Source organism: Hylobates moloch, unplaced genomic scaffold, assembly GCF_009828535.3.
Source record: "Hylobates moloch isolate HMO894 unplaced genomic scaffold, HMol_V3 SCAFFOLD_1, whole genome shotgun sequence".
NCBI lineage: Eukaryota > Metazoa > Chordata > Mammalia > Primates > Hylobatidae > Hylobates > Hylobates moloch.
In genome coordinates, this window is record NW_026652276.1 from 231,587,670 (window position 1) to 231,605,286 (window position 17,617).

Here is a 17,617-nt window from a genome sequence, read left to right on the forward strand (position 1 = left end):
AGAACGAAAGTCAACCTGTCGGCTACAGCGAGGACCCCCCCACTTGGGGGGGAGAGTCCCCAAGTCCCACCCCCGCCCCTGACAAGAGCCATGCAAACGCCTCCCTTCCCCGCCTCGCGTCAGACCCGGCCGGCCGCCTGGCGACGTGTTCGGGTGCCAGGGCGCCAGCACAGTCCCGGGGCCGGGCTGTGGGCCATGGCGCCCCCCACTAGAGGGGTGGGAGAGCGGGAGCGCCCTCCCGGCCCCTCCCGATCAGCCCTCCATTCAGCCCGAGCCAGCTCGCTCGCCCTCCCCCGCTAACTTTCCCCCACTCACCACCCCATGGACCAGAAACTCAAAAAGTTTGCTTTTCGTGGCTTTGCGCGCCCCTCCGGCAACTTCGTCCGCGGCCATCGGGGTGGGCTCAGCGGCTCCTCTCACTCTCTCTCTCTCTTCCTCTTTCTTTCCCTTTTCTGCCTTTTTTTTTCCTCCAACTCTCCCCTCTGAGTCCTGCTGGGCTCTCTCACACTTCTACTCGAGCGGAGTGGGGAGGGGGCCCCTTCAGGGCTGCCCTGACGGCCCACGGCCCACGCCGCCGCCGCCCGCCCGCCGCCGCCGCCGCCGCCGCGGCTGCCGCATTCCTGCACTGATAAGACAGAAATAGTCCGGCGGCCCGGGGTCTGCCTGTTGACTCGGCGGGGACGGGGCCGCCTGCCTTTCCAAGCCCGCTGTCCAAACAGCGCAGATAAGCGGCGAGGCGCGCCGACCAGCCCGGCCGCGGGCGCTGGGCAGCAGTGCTGCAGCCCGAAGCCGCCGAGGCCCGCGGGAGGCGGCGCGGGGAGGGGACGCCAGGGGAGGCGGCGGGGGGTCGCCGGCCACCGGCTCTCGCCACAAATAGTTTCTCCGTCAGGGAATTCGCCGGCCGCGCCAGGCAGGGAACAGTCAGTTCCAACTTTTCCCCCAGCGGCTCCTGCTGCATTTCTGAGGCCCTTTCCCCAGAGACCTGGCAGGCCGAGCAGGGAAACATTCGCTGGCAGGAACCGGGGGAGCCCGGCCCGAGAGGCCTCGCGCCTGCCCGGGGCCGGCGGCGGTGGGTGTGCCCGGGCGGCGGCGTGGCCCTGCGTCCACAGCTGTGTGTGCCCTTGTCTCACACGCCGTGTGTGTCCGCGCCCTTTTGTGGCGTGGCAGCTTATGTGCATGCAGACCGCCTTGTCTGTGTGCCTCCCTCCACGACAGCCTCCGTGCGCGCGCGCCTGCGTGTGTGGCAGGACGTGGCCTGTGCCTTTCAGCTCTGTGCGAGGCTATTTCTGGGTATGTGAGTCTTTGTTTGCCGCTCTGTGAGAAAGTGAGGGCAATAGGGGAAGTATTTCAGAAAGAGGGACAGGGATTGTGCTCATGAGAACAGGAAGAGAATGAATGTAGGGAATGGCGCAGCGCCAGGGGGGTGCTCGGGTGGGTGCGTGGAGCGAACGAGGCAAGCTGGGCTTGGTTTCCTTGGGGTGGGGGTGGAGTGGGGTTAGGGGACCCAGAGGAGTTGGGGCAGCTGGGCTGGGTATAGTGGGCATATTGGGCCGGCCTCAAGACCCCAAAGAGAGGGTCTTGAGGCTGGGGTGTGGGGTGGGGTGGCAAAGGAGCCCCAGAAAGGGCGTGTGGAAGGAGTTGGCAGTCCCTGGAGTGGAGGAGGGACCGGAAGGAGGAGGGGCAAATCCTGACATACCCAGGCTGGGAGTCCTGGGCCTACCCAGGTCCCCAAAGGCCACGCCCCTTTTTCCTCCTGTCTGGGGAGGAGCCCGTGGGCTTTGGAACAAGGCCCCTTGGGTCAAGTTTGGGGGTCTGCTGGGGCCTCACTGTGAGAATCCAGGTGAGGGCAGGACCATAGCCTGGTGCCTAGGGGAGTTTGTTGAAACACTTACTTGAAGTTGGGCCCTGAAGACTGAAGGGTACTGACCCTAAACCCTTCAGAATGCCTTTGCCCAGGGGGTCCTTTCTGCCTGCAGCCTGTCTGCTGGCCCTGGTTGTGTTCTTGGCTGTCACTGTTCATTTAGGTGCCCACTGTCAATCTGAAATGTCAGGGAGGGCATCTGGTCCAGGATGCTCCTCTGCCACCTCTAGCTTGAAGGGGGACCTAGAGATCCCCTTGCTACCCAATCTCTACCAGGGCTTTAGCCTAGACTCCCCCACACACCCCCCCGCCACACACACACAGAGCCTGGGCCCTGACAGGGTGGGGATGGGTGGGTGGCCTGCCTCTGTCTGCCATAGGTCATGCTGCTGGGAACCTGGGGAAGTGACTTGCCCAGTCTGCCTGCTAACCTCCCAAATCCCCGCTCACTCCCATTTCTTAGCCCCTGCCCCCGATTCTTTTACCTGGAATGCCCTTTGCCTGCCCTCTGCCTTCCCTCTGCTTGTCCAAATCACACCTATTCTTTAAAGCCCAGCCCAGGCCCCACTTCCTCCAGGAAGCCTTCCCTCGTCCTACTTGTATGGAAAGATTTTTCTCCTCTCCAAATGCTCATTGCCATCTACCCAGCACCATGAATTGGCACTGGACTGGCCTGACGTGCACTGTGCTTCAAGGACATTAGCTTTGCTTTCCTAGAGAGGCTAAGGTCCCCATAAGGTCAGAGACTGATCTTTAATTCCCACTCTTCCTCCATGCCTGGGCACAGGAACTCAACAGTACCCCAGATACCTGATGCTTGCAAAGCTCAATGAGCCAATGGATGGAGCTGGTACTCTGCCATTTACCTGATGGTGTGAATTACTATGGGCACCCCCACCCACCACGGGTGCGTCTAGCAGGGGCGTGGGAAACCACAGGCCTTGGAGGTTCTGGGGGTTGGAGATAGACACCCCTAGGCTTTGTTAAAGCTCAGTGTTCTCAACTATTAGAGAGACCTTTTGGGAAAAGAAGACAGCAGAGGAGATGCTGGGCACTCCAGTTTGGGTAGCTGGGAAGTTTGAGGCAGGGCCTGGGAGATCCCAGGCTTGGTCTTGGTGGTGGAAGAGGTTGCAGAAGGTAGTTAGACCTGGAGCTATGGTGAGGCCCCTGTGGAGGAGCTGGTGAGCTTCATCCAAGTCCATACATAAGCCCCCTCCTAAGCCACTCCTCTGGGAGACATCCTTAAGTGTACACAGACAATAGATACACCTTGCACACATACCCTCCCAACACACACACACCAGGCACACACACCAATGCAAGCGCCAAAAGGTCGAGGAAGCCACATGGCTCTGCACACACAGGCACACCTTGAGCACCTCCACATCCTGTGGTGGGCCCCATTCACAAGGCAGGCCCAGACACATTTGCATACTGCTTTTAGGTGGGCGACAGGAGAAGCCTTCAGACCAGAAAGCTGGGGAGGCGCCAGTGTGGGGGCCCGGGCCAGGGCTCCCTCCTCACAAAGGCCAGGATCCCCAATGGCTCAACCCCAGAAGGGCGCTAGGTGTGCCATGCCGCCGATGGCTCCTGCGGGTGGGACAGAGGCCCGGGAAGAGCCTGGATTCCTCCTAGCGCAATAGGGCGCCCGCCGCACTTGGGGCAGGCCGTGCGCCTGTCGGGGGCGAGGGCGGCCGCCCGGCGCCGCAGTCCCCCCTGCCGTCCCCCCATCGCTCCTTCCCTCGCTGAAGCACCACCAGCACCAAATGGCAAAGCGCCGCTCCCCGCGCAGGGAGAGATGCGCCGCGGCCTGCGGGACGGGCTCGGCCGCCTCGCCCCCACCGCGCCCGAGCGAGCGGGCGGCGGCCGGGCAGCTGGGGGGCTCCGGCCGGCCCGGCCCGCGCCGCCCCTCCCTCCGCCCGCGCCGGTCCCCGGCCTGGGCATGCGCACCGCGGCCTCCCTCCCGGTGAAGGTCAGCCCGGGGCCCAGCTGCAGGACTCCGCGGCGGCCGGGGAGGAGGCGGAGGGAGGAGGGATGCGGGGAAGAGACTTAACTCCTTCCCTGCGGGAAGATGGCCACCGAGGCCGGGCCCCAGCCGCAGTCCCGCCCTCCTGCCCTCCGTGAAGGTCCCACCACGGGGACTCCGCTCGGGGGCGCGGCAGGAGGAGCGGGAGAGCGGGGAACTTGGGAGAAGGGGCTGGAAGGAGAGAAGAGAAGCTGGCGAGGGGAGAGGGAGGAAGGGAAGGGAGGAACAAAGGAAGCGAGACTGGAGGGAGAACGGATTGCTTGGGAGAGAGCTCTTGCCTCTACTCCCTTTTCCCCACACCCCCAGCAATAAAGCTCTCCTTAGGGGAATACGATCACCCTCACTGGGGCGGCCTGAGTGTGTGTGTGTGAGAGAGAGAGAGAGGAGAGAGAGAGAGAGAGGAGAGAGAGAGAGGAGAGAGAGGAGAGAGAGAGAGAGAGAGAACGCGAGAGGAGAGGGAGGGAGAGAGAGATGGGAGGGAGAAAGTGAGACCACTTGGCGCTCTGAGGACCACAAAGCCTTGGTTTCGGTGTTCTGGCCATCCCTAAACCAGGCCCCACTTTCCGCCATCCAGCCTACCTGCCCAGGCTAAGCCCCAGCCCCGGGGCACCTCTGGCTAGTCCTTGGGGTCACGCCCAGCTCCAGAGAGGGAGGAGGGGAGACTGTACCTCAACCCCCACCTCTAGGTGACGGTTAGCAGAGGGGACGCTCCGAAGGCCAGGCCAGAGGCATCAGGCACCTTCCTCCTCCTCCTCCTGGCTGCCCTCATGCTGCTTCCAGGCCAGGGCAGCTGTGCCCCTCTCTGTTTGTGTTGGGATGTTTCTGTACCCCCGACACTCTCTGCTGCTATCAAGGGGGCTGTCTCTCTGTGTGACTTTGTCTTTCTGTGTCACTTTTGCAAACATACACGAAAGAGACAAATGCAATATATAGAAGCAAAAAAAACAAAGAGAAACTAGGACACCAAAATAATGGTGCGACCTTGGGCAAGTCGCTGTACCTCCCTGTCCCTCAGTGTCCTCAGAAGAGAAAGGAGAGGCTTAAGTCAGAGCATTCCTAGAGCCCTTCCAGCTCTGAAATCCAAGAATTTCCTAAGACAGAGGCAGGAACCAAGGCAGACTGGGAAGAAGGAGGGGGACAGAGGGAGGGAGCAGAGCGACGGAGCTGTGCCAGGAAGCAGACCCGCACCGAGTGAGTGGGGGCTGCTCACCAGGAGTGAGGCCTGGTCCCAGCTCAGCACCCCCTCCTCTATGGAATCCTCAGGGACGCGGCCCTCCCACTCACTCCCTCCGTCCTCCCCTCAGAGTAGCTCTCTCTGGGTGGCTCTGCCCCTGTCACGCACACCTGGCTGAGCCCCCACCCCTACACCTTCAGCATCCAGCCAGCAGGGTGGGCCTTACCTTGGGGTCCCCAGGGTCCTGTGCGGCAGGCAGGTGCATGCGAAGGTTAGTGGAATGAATGAGGCCTCCTTCCTCTCTTTGCCTGCGTGGGATTCCTCAGTCTAATGGGATGCTCCTTGACACCCCTCCCACCACACACAACACAATAAACTGCTGGTGGCAGGAGGAGAGCGGGGCTGGGCCTCTGGGCTCTGAGCATCCCGCTGGCCCACAGGGAAGGCACATTTTGGATTCACAGCAGGTTTTTTCTTATTCCCCATTAATGAGGTGGTCGCTTGTAGCAGGTCACACACCCCATAAAAACGTGCCACACAGGCCTGGTCCCCATTTCTGCAAGGACACGGCTGGGCTGTGGGATGGTGTTTACGTGGGATCCTGACGGGTGCTAATAACCTCTCTCCCACCTTCCAGGGTGTGGCTCTGCCTGGCGGGCAATAGGGACACATCCAGGGACCCTGAATTGGGCAGTGCCCTGACCTGCTGGCTGTATGGCCCCTGGAGGGAGGGATGGGTCACTCAGAGCCATCCTCACTCTCCTCTCCTCTCCCTCCAGATCAACACCTGGCGCATCTGGCCAGATTCAGTGCCTTAGATGTGGCTGAAACCCAGGGCAAACACAAGTGGATCGCATGGCCTCGGGACTCATAGGGTGGTTGAGACTCCAAACAGTAGCCAGTCTTTCCCTCTCCTCCTCCCAGGTGTGTGGGAGCCATCTCTGGCTCCAGCAGCCTCCTGGTTAACAGGCAGCCAGGGCTGGGAAGCCCACCCATCCCCATAATATCCCCTGGCTCTGCTAAGGCCCCACTCCCACCCTGCCCCAGCAGTGTCCCAAATGCCTGAGGTGCCAGGGGAGTCACCCAGTGCATGTCTCAGACATCCTACCCACATCCCCATCTCTCTACAGATGCTGGCTGCATCCAGATGTTGGCTGCATCCAGATGTTGGCTGCCAGGGATCTGGGGGGCAGCCTTGTGGCTTCTGGTCGACTTGGGATCTGCTCATGTCGGGCTGTGTGGCCCTGGGAATGCCGTTTCCTCCCTGGAGCTCTGTCCTCATCTGTGACATGAGGGTGCTGCTGCCTTCCCTCCAACCTCGGCCTCTGGAAATGCTGGCAAGGCACACAGTGCTGCCCGCTTCACCGGGGCTTTGGGCCAGGGCCCTGCCTCTTCCACCCTGCCTGGTATGGGGAGGCCTTTGGCCACCCTGCTAGCTGTCTCCACGTGTGTCCTGTGTTCCCCAGGCCCCAGCCCTCCTCTTTCTTAGTGAGGGGAGCCCCATTCTGGCATCTCCAATTCTCTCTGTCTTTTGCAGCTAACAGCTCCCCATAACAGTGTCAGGACAATCCTGGTGGCCCAGCGTCCTGCCCCTCACCTCGGGAAGCTTCTGAGGACTTGTGAGGCAGGAACGGGCCTCAGCTACTGCTCTGAACAGGTGTTCAGGGAGATTCCTGCCAATCACTGCATTCTGGGGTCTGGGTGTCACCGGAGTGAAGAGAAGTGAATAGTTACAAAAAGTCCATCTGCATTTCTCTAAACAAATTTTTGAGAATATTAAATCAAATGGCAGCGGGCAGTGGGATGTGTAAATAAAACCCCTGTGGAAGTGTCGCGCGGACTCGCCGCCCGGCTGTCCTTGCGGGTCTGACACTGCACCTTCCACTCTGCACCATGGGGCCAGGGGGAGCCCTTGACCTGCCTTTGGCTTTGAGGGCACCAGGTTCAATCTCATGCTGCCCTTTATCCCCAACTGCATCAGTCACCACAGAAAGCCCCAGACCCCTCAACTCCTGCACTTTGAGTCCCACAAGGCCCTAGACCCTCCTACAGTTGCCATCTCTCCCCAGCCCCTGAAACCCTCCTACTGTGTGGTCTGTCCTAAGGAACATTTCCAACATGCTCCACCTCTTCTGGAAGCATCCTTTGTGCCTTCCAGAAGAAGATGCCAGGCTCCCTTCCAGCAGTGGCTCGACCACTGGCCTCAGGGTGGGTATGGCCCCCCGTTGCCCCTCACTGCTGTTTCCAGACCCCTGACTCTGCATCTTACCCCCAGCTAGGGAGCCTTCATTCGTGCGGATTCTGGCTTCTGGCTCATGTCACTCTCTGGAGCACCACTCCTGTCCAGCCTGCTGCATGCTCTTCCGGACATCTCTGGCCTCTCCGTTCCTTGGCAGCTCCTCTTCCAGCGATTCTCCCTATTCCCTCAGCCATGCACTCCCAAGGTCATCTCTTAGATGACTGCAGCAACCGCAGCCCCCCACTTTCAGTCCCATGCACCCCACTCACTGACCACCATCTCCTCTTTTTCCTCTTTCCAGTTCACCCTGTCCAGCTCCCTGACCTCCAAATCCTGTGACTCCTCTGGAACCTCTGCTTCATTTCACCACTCTGCACCCCTCCCCACAGCTACCCCTTGCTCTTACACATTGAATCTCCTGGCTCTTTTGACGGTGACACGTAACACACAATTGACCATTTTAACCTCCCTTGTATATACTTTTTTTTTTTTTTTTTTTGAGATGGAGTCTTGCTCTGCCACTCAGGCTGGAGTGCAGTGGCGTGATCTCGGCTCACTGCAACCTCCACCTCCCGGGTTCAAGCAATTCTCCTGCCTCAGCCTCCCAAGTAGCTGGGACTACAGGTGCCTACCACCATACCCGTCTAATTTTTTGTATTTTAGTAGAGATGGGGTTTCACTGTGTTGCCCAGGCTGGTCTCAAACTTCCTGACCTCAGGCAATCTGCCTGCCTCGGCCTCCTGAAGTGCTGGGATTACAGGCATGAGCCACTGCACCTGGCTTTTTTTGAAACAGAGTGTCACCCTGTTGCCCAGGTGGTGCGATCTCAGCTCACTGCAACCTCTGCCTCCTGGGCTCAAGCAATTCTTGTGCCTCGGCCTCCTGAATAGCTGGGACCACAGGTGTACACTACCATGCCTAGCTACTTTTTGTATTTTTAGTAGAGACAGGGTTTCACCATGTAGGCCAGGCTGGTCTCAAACTCCTGACCTCAAGTGATCCGCCCACCTTGGCCTCCCGAAGTGCTGGGATTACAGGCATGAGCCACTGCACCCGACCCCTTGCATATACTCTTGACTCTCTTAAGCCGTAAATCCAGCTTCATCAACTCCTCCCCTGCAACCACGCACCTGAATGTGGCCAGAGAAAGACACACAGCCACCCCACCCGGTCTCACTGTGGATTTGGCACGAGCTCAGCTGGCACTGTGCTGCCTGGCCGGCCACTCTTCCCACAGCACAGTCACATCTATGCCCGCTCCCACACCCCGACAGGAGTTTTTTGCAGCTTCTCCCTCCTCTGACTTCCAACCTCTCCTCCATCCTCCTCACTCCCAGCTCGTGCCCCTGTTTTCCCCTTCACTGAGAAAAAAGAAGCTTCCGAAGAACTTCCAGAGCCTCCCACCACACCCTCTGCCTGCCAGCAGCTGATCCCGTTCCTCCAGATGAGCTATCTGTGCTCCCGACTACAGCCAGCCATGCCTCCGTGTGCCAGCTCCGTCCTTCCTCCACACCAAGGACACTGCTCCAGCAATTCTCTCCCACACCATCATTTCATCAACATTCCCCTCTCCCCTGGAGTTCCCCCAGCAGCATGCACAAGTACTGTTACATCCTCATTGGAAATAAGTGCTCTTCTTTCATTTTGTATTACATTTTTAAAAATAGAGGCGAAGTCTCACTATGTTGCCTGGGCTGGTCTCAAACTCTTGGGCTCAAGTGATCCTCCCGCCTCAGCCTCCCAAAGTGCTGGCATTATAGGCGTGAGCCCCTGCACCCGGCCTCCTGAAACAATCTCTCTTAACCCTACTTATCCTACAGGTTGCTGCCCAGTAGCAACAAAACTTCTGAAAAGAGTTGTCTCATTTGTGCTCTTCCATTCTCCCTGAATCCCAATCCTGTCGATGCTGCTCCCGCTGCTCCACTGAAATGCCCCTGGCAGGGCCACCGGTAGCCTCCACCTTGGCAAATGCTGCTGTCAGTTCTTAACCTACTGCAACCTCTGCCTCCTGGGTTCAAGCGATTCTCCTGCCTCAGCCTCCCGAGTAGCTGGGACTACAGGTGTCTGCCACCACACCCGGCTAATTTTTGTATTTTTAGTAGAGACGGGGTTTCACCATATTGGACAGGCTGGTCTCGAACTCCTGACCTTGTGATCCGCCTGCCTTGGCTTCCTAAAGTGCTGGGATTACAGGTGTGAGCCACCACACCTGGCAAAGTCACAACACTCTGTCCTCTTTCAAACATTTCCTCCCGTGGAGGGAGGACGCTTCTCCCTCTTGGCTGACCTCTTGCCTCCTGGGTTGCTCTTTCTGAGTCCCTGGGGACCATCCAGTTCTCCTTCCCTCTCCATGCAGGAGCGCCAGGACTCAGGCCTGGGTCCTCCTCACCTCTCCACGCTCACTTCCTCAGAGATCTCATCCTTTTTGCGGTCACATCATGTCCAGCACCACCTGTATGTCGGCAGCCCCCAGTTTCCTCCAGCCTGGTCCTCTCTCCCAATCCTTGGACGCATCTATCCAATCACCTATTTGGCATTTCCACCTGGGTCTTCAGTGAACAGCTCAAACATGGTCTGTCCAAAATGAGCTCCTTCTCTTTTGCCTCAAACCCCATCCTCCACCCAGTCTTCTCCCTCCTTCCAGCTGCCCAGGCCCACACCTTGGAACACCCTGGACCCCTGCCTGTCCCTCACACCTTACATCCACTATGAAGGCACATCCTATTGGCTGTGGACCAGCAGCCCATTGCTTCTCACCTCTCCCCGGATGCCACCCGAGCTCCAAACCACAGCTACTGGGTAGCCTGCTTCCAGCCTCACCCCGACAGTCTGTTCTCAACATGGCAACAGGTTCTTTAAAAAGGGAGTCAGGGCCGGGCGCAGTGGCTCATGCCTGGAATCCCAGCACTTTGGGAGGCCGGAGGCAGGTGGATCACTTGAGGTCAGGAGTTCAAAACCAGCCTGGCCAACATGGTGAAACCCCGTCTCTACTAAAAATACAAAAATTAGCCAGGTGTGGTGGCATGCAACTGTAATCCCAGCTACTTGGGAGGCTGGGGCAGGAGAATCGCTTGAACCCAGGAGGGAAAGGTTGCAGTGAGCCAAGATTTCGCCACTGCACTCCAGCCTGGGCAACAGAGTGAGACTCCGCCTAAAAAAAAAAGAAAAAGAAAAAGGGAGTCAGATCATGGCATTGCTCTGCTCTAAACCCTCCAGGCCTTCTGTCTTATTCCAAGCAAGGGCCAAGGTCCTGAGGGTCCTGCAGGATCTGGTCTCATCCTTACTCCCTGTCCCCTCTGCTCTCACCTCTTGCTATCTCCCCCCCCCCAACCTTCTCTCTGCCCCGGTCTCTGGGCTCCCTGCGGTGCTCTGGAAACTCCAGGTCCATGCCAGCCCAGGATGCTCTTCCTCTGGCAGTCTACATGGCAGACTCCTCACCTCCCAAAAGCCTTTGTTCACACGTCTCCTTCTCAATGAGGCACAGTCTGTCTCCCTGATTAAAAACTGCAAGCCCTCTCCCTCCACACGCCCATTTCTTTTATTCCCCTCCACTTTCCCTACAGGAGCCCACACCTTCCACCTTTCTGTATCATCTACTCCCTTACATTGATGCCTGAGTTTTCTTTTTCTCCATTAGAACGTAAGCTCCAGGCCGGGTGCGGTGGCTCACACTTATAATCCCAACACTTTGGGAAGCCAAGGTGGGTAGATCACCTGAGGTCAGGAGTTCGAGACCAACCCGGCCAACATGGTGAAACCCCGTCTCTACTAAAAATACAAAAATTAGCTGGGCATGGTGGTGGACACCTGTAGTCCCAGCTATTCGGGAGGTTGAGGCAGAAGAATTGCTTGAACCTGGGAGGCAGAGGTTGCAGTGAGCTGAGATCACACCACTGCACTCCAGCCTAGATGACAGAGACAGACTCTGTCTCAAAAAAAAAAAAAAAAAAAGAATGTAAGCTCCAAAAAGTTAGGGGCTCTGTGTGTGTGTGTGTGTGTGTGTGTGTGTGTGTGTGTTTCTAAAGGAGGCAGGGCTTTTTATCTGTTTTCTTCACTGCTAAATCCCAAGTACCTGGCACATGGCAGAGCCTCCAACATGTGATGGGTGGAGGTGAAGAGAGCCCACTCCGAGCCCGTTCAGGATCTTCAGCATGGATTTCCAAATGCCAGCTGAGGTTACAACCTGAGACTTTTTTTTTTTTTTTTTGAGACGGAGTTTCACTCTTGTCACCCAGGCTGGAGTGCAATGGCGTCATCTTGGCTCACTGCAACCTCTGCCTCCTGGGTTCAAGTGATCCTCCTGCCTCAGCCTCCTGAGTAGCTGGGATTACAGGCACGCACCACCATGCCCAGCTAATTTTTGTGTTTTTAGTGGAGACGGGGCTTCACCATGTTGGCCAGGCTAGTTTTGAACTCCTGACTTCACGTGATCCACCCACCTTGGCCTCCCAAAGTGCTGGGATTACAGGCGTGAGTCACCACGCCTGGCCGAGACTTGTTATCATAGCAGTAATAACATTGGCTTAGATTTGTCTAGGACTTTACCATTGACCAAGCACTTCTACATACAGTAACCTGTCTGATCCCAACAGATAACCCTATCAGGTTCCTGGCAGGGTCCCCATTATAAAGATAATGAAAATGAGGCTCTAACAAGTTGTGTGACTGGCCAAAATTCGCTGTGCTATCACAGGGTGGGGCCAGGATTGCAAATCAGGTTTCCTGTCCTCAAGGTCCCTGGGTTTTCTCCTTTACCCCAAGCTGCCTCCCCAGTGTCCCCATGCTAAAGCTTGACTGCTTTAACCAACAAACGCACCCCACCTTCCCCAAACACCTGCCTTTTAAAGAAGGAAATCAAGATCCCTGGAAGCCTGTAGAGCTAAGCTGAATTACCCTTAATTATCCTTTTAAACACATCCCTCAAAATCTCAAGCTGATTGTTCGAAACATTGGGAATACAAATTCTAGAAAATGTGCTACCACCAAGGTGTCTGAAATAAATTTCAATGCATTTGAGAAGGTTCCCTTTGTTACTGTGGAAATATTCCTTTTTAGCCAAAAACAAGAAAAAATAAAAAATGAATGCTAGTTAAACTTGGAACAAGCCCCTTTTTCCTGTGGCTTCTCTGGTCCTCACAAGCAAGTGTAACTCCTGTGCGACATGCACACTCGAATCCAATGGCGACACGCCACCCCGCCCCCTACCTGGACCTCAGTCGGCTATCCTTTGGGAACCTGTCGTTACCCCGACATAGCCAAGCGGTGCCCTGGGACAGCCCCCTACCACCTTGCCTTGCCTTCCTGGTGCCACTTGGTACTAGGTTTGGAGAACTTGGAGGATCCAACTGGCCCTTAAGAGGGGTAGGAGAAGTGGTGAGAACAGCAACAGGCTCTGTCTATGCCGAGTGGACCACCAATTTCTTGGAGAACCAGGCAAACATAAGTGGGATTGAGAAGAGATGGGGCTTGTGAGGCTTGTCCATGACCAAGGACTTCACAGTAAGCTCAGCATCTTGCCGTCCCCACAGAGCACACTAGTAACTCAGCAGAGTTTACCCTGGGACGCAAATGGCTACAGTGGCAGCAAGAAGCCTCACGAAGACTCACCAAGGGGCGGGCGGTGGGGAGGCGACAGATGTTGGGGCGTGCTCTCGGCAAATCCTTGTAACTAAGGCTGGCTGTGCTCTCCACCCCTGCCTGGACCCACTGCTCTGGGCAGGGTCTCTGCAGTCCACACTGTGATGGCTCCTAGCCTGGATTCTAGAACAGAGTTTCTCCAGTTGGCACTGCTGACATCTCAGGCTGGACGATTCTTTATTGTAGGAGCTGCCTTGTGCACTGTATGATGTCAGGAGCATCCTTGGCCTCTATCCTCTACCCAGTGTGGCAAACAAAGTATCTCCAGACATTGACCCTTGTCCCTGGAGGGTGAAATTGCCCCAGGGTTGAGAACCACAGCCCTTGAGTCAATTGGTTCTGGGTTCAAACCCCACCCAGCCACTGAGTGACCATAACCCTGATCGTGTTACCTGACCTGTCTGAGCCTCAATTTCCCCATCTGCAAAACTGGGGGTCCCTCATGTGATGCACGGGTGGATGTGAGGATTAAAATGTGGTTGAGCATGTGCAGAATTCAGCACAGTGCCTGGCACAGGGTCAACACTTAACGAGCAGCAGCTGTTAACATCAGCTTCCCAATGGTCCTGCCTGCCTGCCCCACAGCCTGGATTCCCTGTGGCCTCGGCTGCTGCTCATCTGCCTTACCTCCCGGACTTGGATGATCCTGCTGCCAACCAACCCCCAGCTAGGGTGGGGCGCAGTGGAACCAGGGAGCTCTCAGAGCCCTTCGGCGGCAGGCTCATCACAAACGCCATGGTGGGTACAAGCGAAGGCTGAGCTGCTGCTCTTAGAAGCCAGCCAGGTGACCATTCACAGTGGCTAATTATGGCGGCTCTGGGAGCCCTGCGGGAAGTGTGGGGTCTACTCAAACCCCTGGACGCTTCCTTGGGCAGAGAGCAGCCACAAGTGGTGTTAGCATGCAGGGGTCATGCCATGGGAAGCCTGTGGCCCTGCAACTGAGCTGTGGGGGCTGCAGCTTGGGCTGCAGGACAGGAGGGAGACATTCAGAAGCCACCACACATAGCACATCCACTGCACTTAAACCCTCTTTTTTTTTTTTTTTTTTTTTTTGAGACAGCGTTTTGCTCTGTCGTCTAGACTGTAGTGCAGTGGTGTGATCACAGCTCACTTTAGCCTGGACCTCCTGGGCTCAAGCTATCTTCCCACCTCAGCCTCCTGAGTAGCTGGGACTACAGGCACGTGCCACCATGCCCGGCTAATTTGTAAATTTTTTCTAGAGTCAAGGTCTTGCTATGTTGCTCAGGCTGATCTCCAACTCCTGGGCTCAAGGAATCCTCTCACCTTGGCCACTCAGTGTTGGGATTACAGGCGTGAGCCACCATGCCCAGCTTTGGGACTTAAATTTAAAAAGATTTTGTAAGGCCAGTTATTGGCCTAGAAAAGCTGAGGTTTGGGAACTGCTGGTAACAGCATCCGAGGAAAAGCAGGGCCTCCTCCCACCCCGTGTGCTCCTCTGCCTTCTGTCCTCTACGCGTTTAGTGAGCACCTCCTTTGGGGCGGCTCCTGGGAAGTGCTGCCCATTTACACGCATGACATGGCCTCTGCCCTTGAGACCTGGTGGTCATCGAGAAAGACATGATGGATAGAGGGCTTTGTGCCAGGTGTGTCCTTAGGGCCCCGTGGGAGCGGGGAGGAGGGGCCCCTAACAGGGTGGGGCAGGGCTACCCCAACAGGTGTCTCAGAGTAGCGACACCTAAGCAAGACCCTGAGCACAGCCAGGGAAAGCCCCAGCTGGGCGGGACGCCCAAGGCTGGCATGGGGTGCTGTGGGTCTCAGGGGCAGTGCCTCCTTGGGCACCTCTGTGAAGGTCAGGGGAGAGGCACCCAAGACTTGTGCTTTATCTTGGCTAGAGTCATGAATAGTGGAAAGGGCAGGACAGGTGCCCTGCAGAGCCCAGCAGGCTAAAACTAGTAACAGGGAAGCCAGCACACACAACTCTTACTGGGAGCAGCCACTGTTTGTTCTGAGCTCAATTAATGTTAATAGTCACCCTACCTTGCGAGTACAATCCTTAACCCACCTTACAAGTGGGGAAACTGAGGCCTAAGGAAGCAAAATGACTGGTGCAAGATTGCAGAGCTAGTAGGGGTGGAGCTGAGATTTTCATCCAGGTGGCCTGTGTCTAGCCTAGATCCTAGCCCAGAGGCTGTGGGCAGACTTGATGGGAAGAAGTAGAATGTGCCAGACACTCCTGCTAAAGTTTTTTTTTTTTAATTAAAGAAATGCCAAGGGGTGTTCTGAGGGATTTAAATCAAGGCCGAAGCTGTAACCACAACTTAAAACCTGGAAGGCAGCTGGGGAGGGAGGGGAGAGAGAGGCAGGATGTCCATGTATCCACCAAGGCCCTACCACTTTCACCAAGGGGGCCTCCTCACCAGCCTCAAAGCCTTGTCTTTGCCCTCCCCAGGTTCCACCTTGGAGAATGTCCCTCTTATCCCTCCAAACCTCAATCCTGCCCATCTACATCGCCATATCTCTCAAGCCATCCAATTCCCTCAGCCCAGCTCCAGGGTCTGGCCATTTTCCATGCTGTTCCATGGTTGCTATTATGAACATCTTCTTCTCCCTTGGCCCTCCTACTTAATCCATAGGCAAATTTTATTGGTTGTGCTATTATCTGATCTCTCAAGCCCACTGGTCTCTGCATTTTTTCTGTCACCACCCTGGTCCAGGCCAGCACGATCTTTCTTCTGCACTGATCGTCCCATCTCTCCATTCTGTCTCTCTCTACAGCGTGGCCAGAGTGATCTTTTAAAAAATGCAATGAGGACCATAGTACATCCTTGCTTAAGATCTGACAGTGGTTTCACGGCACTGACGGAATCCAAATTCCTGGGCTCACAGGGCTGACTCCACCTTGTGGGTGCCTTCAGCTCCACCAGTCCCTATCTGGTCCTCAAACTCACTGGGTCCCTGCCCACCTCAGGACCTCTGCACCTGCCATTCTCTTGACCTGCAATCATCAGCCACTGGGTCTGAAGGCCAGGTTCCTGAAGACATGATTTTTTTTTTTTTTTTTTTTTTTGAGACATAGTCTCACTCTGTCGCCCAGGCTGGAGTGCAGTGGTGTGATCTTGGCTCACTGCAACCTCTGCCTCCCAGGTTCAAGCGATTCTCCTGCCTCAGCCTCCCAAGTAGCTGGGATTACAGGTGCTTGCCACCACACCTGGCTAATTTTTATATTTTTAGTAGAGACGGGGTTTTGTCATGTTGGCCAGGCTGGTCTCGAACTCCTGACATCAAGTGATCTGCCTGCCTCAGCCTCCCAAAGTGCTGGGATTACAGGTATGAGCCACTGCACCCGGCCAAAGTCAGGATTTTGCCCCAAAATGGAGAGGAGCTAATGTCAGCTCCTGCCTTGGAAAGTGCCCCAGGATGGCAGTGGCTTTTGGCACAGGGTGTGGGAAGAGGAAAACATGATTGTAGGCCATCCCGAAGCCCAAGGTGAGTGCTGTGAAGATGGTCTCACACAAGAAGCCACCAGGCCAGGCCAGGTCAGCGCCTGGGGTAGGAACTGTGGGAGTTCCTCTGGGATGGAGGCAATCACCCCCTAAAGACCTAACTTCTCAGCAGGCCACCTCCTTCTCCCTGATGTGGAGGTGAGGAGGTAAATGGTGGGATCCATGGAGTTCTGGGGAGCCTGGCAGAGCTGGGCCCAAGCTTCTGCTGGAGGCAGCGTCGGCAGCCAGCATGGGGCAGAAGCAGTGGTGGTGGCGATGGAGGGGGAGCAGACCGTGGGGCCATGCCCAGGACTAGCTGGGAAGGTGGCATACTAACTGCCCAGGGTAACTGCCAGAAGGGGAGGCTGGAGGCTGCCCTGTGGCTCTTCATGGAGCCAGGTGGGGAACTAGTGTTCCAGCAGCCCAGGGGCCCAAGGACTGGACAGTGGCAGGGAGTCGACCTGTCCCTCAGGGCCTTGGCTCTTCCTGTGATGAGGATAGCCCAGGGTTTTGAACCCCTGTCAGCTCCCTGAGGCTCTGGCCATCTCGCTCCTCTGTAAGACACATCTCCAAATTCTGAAGGCACCTGTCAGAGTCCCCCTGCTGTGAGCTGAACTGTGTCCCCCCAAATTCATATGTTGGAGTCCTAACCCCTAATATATCAGAATGTGATCTTATTTGGAGATAGGGTCCTTAAAGAGGTAATCAAGTTAAAATGAGGTCATTAGGGTGGGCCCTCATCCAATAGGACTGGTGTCCTTACAAGAAATGGAAATTTGGGCACAGAGACTTGCACAGAGAGATGATGATGTAAAGAGACAGAGGGAGAGGATGCTCAACTTCTAGCCAAGGAGAGAGGCCTGAGACAGATCCCTGCCTCACAGCCTTCAGAAGGAACCAACCCCACTGATGCCTTGATTTCAGACTTCCAGCCTCCGATATTGGGACCAGGAATCTCTGTTGTTTAAGCTGCCAGGTCTGTGGTCCTTTGTTGGGGCGGCCCTAGTGACTCAACACCCCCACAGCTCTGCTCTTCAGGACTCCCAGGGTGATCATGATGAGACCTGCCTGCTAGTCCACCTACCACCTGGGCCTCCCCTTGGAACATCCTCTGGTTTGCCCAGTGAAAGCAAGGCCTCCAAGCAGGGTGCAAAGCACAGGGCAGAACCTGGGCCAGAAGGCCTGAGTTTGAGCCTTTATTCCATCATGCATTGATAGGAGGATAAAAGTGCCAAGT

At 56.4% G+C, this 17,617-nt stretch overlaps 1 protein-coding gene across 3 annotated transcripts in view; it reads right to left on the minus strand.

Annotated features, from left to right (window-relative positions):
• Nucleotides 1-17,617, minus strand: part of SMARCD3 (SWI/SNF related, matrix associated, actin dependent regulator of chromatin, subfamily d, member 3) — a 38,342-nt gene that overhangs the window by 9,108 nt on the left and 11,617 nt on the right. Inside the window, exon 1 of one of the 3 annotated variants that reach the window (XM_032762239.2) lies at nucleotides 316-524. The exons of the other annotated variants lie outside the window; for them this stretch is intronic. Coding sequence (XP_032618130.1) covers nucleotides 316-393 — 78 coding nt within the window. The 5' untranslated portion in view covers nucleotides 394-524. Of the gene's footprint in view, nucleotides 1-315; nucleotides 525-17,617 lie in introns of those variants that run through there. 3 annotated transcript variants of the gene reach the window in all.